The sequence below is a fragment of the Anabrus simplex genome, chromosome 13 (genome assembly GCF_040414725.1).
Source record: "Anabrus simplex isolate iqAnaSimp1 chromosome 13, ASM4041472v1, whole genome shotgun sequence".
NCBI classification, from domain to species: Eukaryota; Metazoa; Arthropoda; class Insecta; order Orthoptera; family Tettigoniidae; genus Anabrus; species Anabrus simplex.
The window spans coordinates 84,944,101-84,951,539 of record NC_090277.1 but is presented as its reverse complement, the minus strand read 5'-3'; the positions used below and the strand labels follow the sequence as shown (position 1 = coordinate 84,951,539).

Genomic DNA, 7,439 nt, shown 5'->3' with positions numbered 1-7,439 from the left:
TCAAGGAGATGCCCTCTTTCGGATGTAGTATTGAGTATTTCCATAGAAACGCCTCTGCAGTCTAAGTTTCATTTTTGAAGTGAAGCCCAAATGTATTCATCCTGGTTCCGCACAAATTCTCTGACAAGTTTTGAAGTAGTCTTAGTTACTGCTGCTTCAGTGGGAACAGCGAAATTATCAGACCCGTGTGACCTAGCCTATCGTGATATGCTGTCTGTTATGTAGTTGCTGTAATTATTTGTTGTTGATGAATTCAAAAGTTATTTCAGTGTTTAGTGGCATGTTCTTAAAGTCGTCTATAAAGTGATTTATTAAACAGACTATGTAAGCCTACGTGTATAAAGAAATTATACGACGTGTCCATACAAAGTTTCAGTCGTCTGCGTAAAATGCTAAATCATTTGTCCTGCTTCGAGAGCTAAGAATATGATACTGTTAGTGCTGTCCGTCGAGTGCAGGCACATTTAGCTGATGCCTGATGATATCCTCTAGAAAGCCATGCACAACAGACCTACTGAACAAATGTCCTGAAAACCGGACAGTTAAGAACCTTAAATGAAATGTTCTGTAAAGTTCCCTGGGTTATGTCATCTATGACACCTATACTCCAAGCAGAATATTTAGAACGCCATAGAGCTAGGACTGGGAAGGAAGCGGCCGTGGCCTTAATTAAGGTACAGCCCCAGCATTTGCCTGGTGTGAAAATGCCATCTTCAGGACAAAACTATCGTCAGGGCTGCCGCCAGTTGTTAGTTTTCAGTCAGAGGGCGAGTTGGCCGTGCGGTTAGGGGCACGCAACTGTGGGCTTGGATCCGGGAGATAATGGGTTCGAACCGAACCCCACTGTCGGCCTCTGCTATCCCATCCTCGTCATAAAACCTATCTGTGTCAGTGCGACGTAAAGCAAATTACAAAAAAAAAAATCAGTCAGTCACTACTGATCTGCATTTATGGCAGTTGCCCGGTTGGCGGATTCCCTGTCTGTTGTTTTCTTAGCTTTTTCTTAAACGATTGAAAAGAAATTGGAAATTTATTGAACACATCCCATAGTATCTTTTACCAGTCCCTAACTCCTCTTCCTATAAACGAATATTTGCCCCCAATTTGTCTTCTTGAATGTGAACTTTGTCTTCATATTGTGATCTTTCATACTTTTAAAGACACCACTCAAACTTATTCGTCTACTAATGTCATTCTACGCCATTTCTCCACCGACAGTTCGGAACATACCACTTACTGGAGCAGCTAGGTACTGTTTTGTTGGAAATCACCCAGAATAAATCGAGCTGTTTTTCTTTGAATTTTTTCCAGTTCTCAAATCAAGTAATCCTGGTGAGGGTCACATACACTGGAACCATACTCTCCTTTAGATCCTTACTACAGCCCTTAAATACCCTCATAACCCTGTGCAGAGATCTGTGCCCTTTATTCACACTCCCGTTTATGTGATTACCCCAATGAAGGTCTTTCCTTATATTAACACCTACTGTATGTACTTACATTGATCCCCATAAGGAACTTCCACCCCATCAACGCAGTAATTAAAAGTGAGAGGTATTTTCCTATTTTTTCATGAAATGGAAAGAAAATATTGTTTGGAGCTACTTGTCCTAGCCGATGAATTTCCATGGAAACGTCAACGCTGCTTTCTTCACGAAGATCGATACAATCCTGTAACATATCTTTAATGTGTTTCCAAATTTGTATAGCACTATCTCCCAAGGAGATAATCTATTTCCTAGGGAGACAGTCTATCATCTAAGAAGAAAAAAATCTGTATTTAAGAATTTTGGTTCGCCATGAGTACAATGATAAGTTGTTCAACTATAAACTTGGACAAACCAGAAAGTAAGGTTATGGTCATTTATACTGGAGGGACAATCGGTATGCTGAGAAACGAAGATGGTGTTTTAGCTCCTGCACCTAACATGCTAATCCCTGCTCTCAAAAACAACCCATACCTTCACGACAAACTGTACGCTGAAGCCACCGATACAACCAGCCTTGTTCTTCCGGATTGTGACGAGAAATATCGAGTCATTTATACAGTTTTGGAATATGATCCATTGCTTGATTCTAGCAACATGACTGTGGATGACTGGATGCATATCGGGAAAGATATTAGAGATCATTATGAAAAGTATGATGGATTTGTTATTTTGCATGGGACAGACACGTTGGCTTACTCAGCTTCCGCTTTATCTTTCATGTTTGAAAATATTGGTAAAAGTGTCATCATGACGGGATCTCAAATACCTATATTTGAGATAAGGGGAGACGGCCTCAGTAATATGTTAGGCTCTTTGATATTGGCGGGGAATTACATCATTCCTGAGGTAACGGTTTATTTCAATAACAAGTTGTTGCGTGGAAACAGAACCAGCAAGGTTCATGTTTCTAGTCTAAATGCCTTCGATTCACCTAATTTCCCTCCTCTAGCGACAGTGGGTATTAAAATAGAGGTGAATACTAAAGCAATATTCCATCAGTGTGATTTGGAAAAATTTCGAGTTCAATCTGTCTTGAATAAAAATGTATGTCTTCTTCGGCTGTTTCCGTGTATTACAACTTCAACTATCCAAGAGTTCCTCCGACCTCCTGCTATGGGAGTGGTTCTGCAAACTTACGGTTCTGGAAACGTTCCTAGTAACAGGAAGGATTTGCTGGATGAAATCTCAGAAGCAACATCTCGAGGAGTGTTGGTAGTGAACATAACCCAATGCACGAAAGGATCTGTATCCGATATTTATGAAACAGGGGAGGCATTAAAGAAAGCCGGCGTCATACCAGGGTTTGACATGACACCTGAAGCAGCCCTCACCAAACTTACTTATACGCTCTCTAAACCAGATTGGGATACAACGAAGAAGCGAGAAATGATGCAAGCAAACATCCGTGGAGAACTGACTTCTCATGACCAGTTTTTGCATACGAACGAGAATGATTTTGTTGACATAGTAGCACATGCCCTAAACATAAACACATCTGAAGAAAGGAAACAGCTCGGAGCCATCTTATATCCTGCCATCGCATCAATAGCTGTTTCAGACGGGAATACTGAAATGTTAGACAACTTAAAAAAATATGGCGTTGATTTTTCCGCTTCAAATATGGATGATCGTACTGCGCTCCATCTGGCGTGTTGTGAAGGCAACCTGGCGATCGTCGAGTATCTTATCTCTCATGGCGTCAGCGTTCATGCCAAAGATAGGTTTGATCACACTCCCTTGTTGGATGCTATTCAGTTTGACCACCACGATGTTATTCAATTATTAGTTCAGAGCGGGGCTCATTTGATTGGGAATCCTCGTGTTATCGGCGGAGAACTTTGTAAAGCTGCGGCGAAGGGCAATAAGAGGAGGCTAGAGTCCTTATTTCTAGCCGGCGCTGACATGAATCAGCCGGACTTCAGCGAACGTACAGCGCTCCACATGGCCGCGCTACATGACCATCCTGAATGTGTGTCATTTTTGCTGTTACATAAGGCTAGAACTGATGCTGTTGATCTCCTTAAGTTAACACCACTCGACATGGCACGCATGAAAGAGAACAAACATGTAGCGGAGTTGCTCGAGTTCGCAAGGGAGGATGAAGACCGTCAAAAGACAGATTTAGGAATAAAACTTGAAACGAGTTTCCCAGAAGTAGTTATTACAAAAAACAGTTAATGAATTTGCGAATAACCATGCCTGTATTGGCTGATCGATCGGAGTTGCTATGCTTAATGGGTAAAATTAATACCACGGTTCATGCTCTACTAAGAATGTGTCCATGGTTTCATTTAACCCACTAAATGACGCACTCTTTGTCTCAAGCTTGTGAGATTTGAATAAAATGATCTGAAACTGTTTTGGAACGTTGTCTTTGCCTTCAGGGGATTTCAGGTATGATGTAATATTGATGTTCGCCTAGAAAGGAAAAATATCTGTATTCTAAATATATCGCACTACCTTCACCTCGTACTAACCCGTGCATGCGTTGTGTCAGCAACATACGAAGTAGGATCTGAGCGTTCGTAGACTTGGCACATATAGCTGTAGACCAGAGGTGTTCACGCGGGTGGGCAGGCAGGCGATGAGTGTGTGCTGTTCAGCCACTGTGATGTTGTGGTTATGTCACAAGCCGTGAAGGTTGGGCAAAGTTCTCCCAGTCCCTCTCCATCACTGCGGCGGTACACCAGTTTAAAATGAAGACAGAAAATAACGAAAGAAAGAGGGCAGAAATCCATGTCATTTTCAATTTACGTTGTAAGAAATAAGTTTTTTTATGTTCATTGCATTTTATGTATTTTGACCGGATACAATAAAGGGGCTCACAATCTCAAATATTTTTGTAATGTACGTAATGACTTACAATTTTCACTTAAATTTAAAGATGTGCTTTAGAAGCATTTCTAATAGAATACAAAATTAAATGACGTATGGCTTTTAGTGCCGAGATGTGACCGAGGACTTCGGCTCGCCAGGTACAGGTCTTTTGATATGACACTCGTAGGTGACCTGCGCGTCGTGATGAGGATGAAATGATGATGAAGACGATACCGTACATACACCCAGCTCCCGTACCAGGGGAATTAACCAATTATGGTTAAAATTCCCGACCCTGCCGGGAATCGAACCCGGGACCCCTGTGACCAAAGGCCAGCACGCTAACCATTCAGCCATGGAGCCGGACAATATAATACAATATTAAGGTGGATAAGCTGTGGCTTGTGGTTGCTTGGGTTCAAATTATCTGATGAACTCACCAACAATCCAATCATGCTTACCGAGAATAACTTCAGTTAGGTTATTTGTTTGAATGCATACCGTACATCTATTTGGTAGGTACATTTACATTGTTGTTGTACTTTAATCTTGGATAGCAAATATCTACGTTCCCACTCGTGATGAAACTCTCTCACCATTTAGAGGCTAGAACGACTGATAAGTTTTAAATATTATTTTCAAATTTAGTGAACAGGGAAATTCAAACAACACTACAACACTGTGCAAAATCAAGCAGTAAACTTGTTGAATTATGTAAATATATTGCTTTTGTGCTGAATGAGTGGCAGAAATGTTACTTTTTAAAAATGGAAATACTTTCATTTCCATCCAAGAAATTGTAAATTGTAGCTTGTTCGCTTAAACCCTGTACCTTTGTAAATTGTAACACAAAAATGACAACGTATTAGTTTTCTTTGAATGTAAGAAAATAAAACTAATTGTTTAAATCGAGTGCCGTATAAATAAAACCGGAAATCTTGAAAAGGTCGGTTTTCTTGCGATAATAGCGGGTTTATTCTTAAGTACTATACCCCATTGAGCATTTCGCTAAGTAGTGGAGGAAAGCTTCATAATGACAATCGAACGTCACTGATCCCTTCTCTGCAAAGTGTGTTCGCCCTCTCGCTTCACTGTGACGTATGTTTGCTACGTAAGCAGCCCGCATTTACGTCACGTTAGCCCGGCTGCTAGTCTCAACGGGCGCACCTCTGCTGTAGACCGATGCACGATCAACGTCAAAGTAATTCCCTAATTTGTTGGCGAAATATCCCGTTCCTCTTCTTTTTTCCATCCTTGGAAAGAGGTGGAAGTTGCCAGGAATTAAGTTGTTTGAATGGGCAGAATATTGAAGTGTTGGCGACCAATGTGCGGTCGCTTTCCCGTTGACTAGATCACTTGAGGAATCGGCTTCCACAAACAACGTAAAATATCCAGATCCAACACCAAGGGATTAATGGTTTCTTCCATCCGTTCAGTCATAGGTCAACCAATGTGTTTATAATCAGCTGTCTCTTTCTTTCCTTTTTTTTTTTTAACCCTTGACAGGGAGTAGTTACATGTATTATACTTCGTTCCACGCGAGTAGCGACCGTTTACAACAAGCTATAAACAAATCCTTCTACTAGTGGTATATACTCTCTGGTTTTACAGATAGACAGCTCTCTGCTAGTGTCCGTCACAGAATGATAAACCGGTAGAGGGCGTCTCAATCCCTAACATCCTCCCCACCCTGGTCTATCTCCAGAGGGGTGACCAGCTGCACTGGACGAGTTAGCACAGTCCCCTTCGAGTCCTTAAGAATTACGTTTCTGATCATTGCGTCTCTCCCAGCTCGGATCTCAGCTATGCGGGGCTCCTTGTGTCGTTCTTGAAGGAGTGCTATGTCTCCAACTCTCCGTTGTGGTTTCTTACTTCGAGGACGTCGGGCTTCGTGAACACTCCTCGGCTTCATGAGGTATTCCTTAGTCCAGCGCTTCCAGGAGTCGTCTGAGATCTTTCGTCGTACTGTTAGCACCTCTCTCAGGTTCGTCCTTAAAGCGAGTTCTGGTCCAGTTGGAATGGCGGTTAATTTTGTCCGGTCAAGAAGTGGGAGGAAGTGAGAGCTGCTTCGTCTTCATTCTGAGAGATGGGTCGTGAGTTGATGGCGGCTTTAAAATTTACTAGGATGGTGTTAAGCCTTTCCTCCGTTGTCAACACCTTCCTCAGGCATTGTTTTGTAGTGCCAACCATCCCCCCAGTATTATATTTTGTTCCACGCGATTAACGACCTTTTAAAAGCTATGAATAAATCCTCTTATTATTGGTATATACTATCTGGTTTTACGGATAGAAAACTCTCTGCTAGTCTCCATCACAGAATGATAAAGCGATAGAGGGCGTCTCAGTCCCTAACAACATGTCACTAGCAGATGTAAATTTTTCGCCATGCTGATGATCGACCTTTGGCCAGCTGCGACGCTTCGAAAAAAGACTTTTCAACAAGTGTCCTTATCCGATCGACCCGCCTCGCACGAGCGCACCCCTGACGCCTCCCTCATTGTATCTTCCTTTCTATCACCATCTTCTCCATGAGCCTCTTCTTGACTGCGATCTCCTCAAGTTCGGTGGTCCGTCCATGATATGCGCAGGACTCGACGGTAGACCCACATTTCCAGTGCTTCTATTTCCTTCCTGTCAGCTGTTTTAACTGTCCATGTATCAGCGGCATCACCTCTGGATGGGGGCGGTAGAATAACACCCACGGTATCCCCTGCCTGTGGTAAACGGCGACTAAAAGGGCCCCATGGGCTCTGAACTTAAGAGCGTGGTTGGCGACCACGGGGCCCTTAGCTGAGTCTTGTCATTGCTTCTACTTACTTGTGCCAGGCTCCTCACTTCCGTCTATCCTATCCGACCTCCTTTGGTCAACTCTTGTTATTTTCTGACCCTGACGGTATTAGGCTGAGAGGGCTAGGGAGTCTTTCATTTTCACACCCTTCGTAGCCGTTGTCTTTCTTTGGCCGATACCTTCATTTTTCGAAGTGTCGGATGCCTACTCTTTTTTCTCTCTGATTAATGTTATTTAGAGGATGGTTGCCTAGTTGTACTTCACCTTAAAACAACCACCACCATCTATTTTTGGTTTAAATCTTACTTTTGTGTTCTTCAGTTTCTTTAAATTTTCTGTTTTAT

The 7,439-nt window shown here is 42.4% G+C and overlaps 1 protein-coding gene across 1 annotated transcript; it reads left to right on the top strand.

The window, feature by feature from the left end:
* The first annotated feature begins 1,799 nt into the window (after window positions 1-1,799).
* LOC136885031 (L-asparaginase 1-like) lies at window positions 1,800-3,668 on the top strand. Its single transcript, XM_067157416.2, has one exon. The coding sequence runs from the start codon at window positions 1,800-1,802 to the stop codon at window positions 3,666-3,668; it is 1,869 nt and encodes a 622-aa protein (XP_067013517.1).
* Window positions 3,669-7,439: the final 3,771 nt, after the last annotated feature.

Bases quoted from the DNA above. Each gene is read 5' to 3' on its own strand.
- LOC136885031 (XM_067157416.2), top strand. From the start codon at position 1,800: ATGAGTACAATGATAAGTTGTTCAACTATAAACTTGGACAAACCAGAA.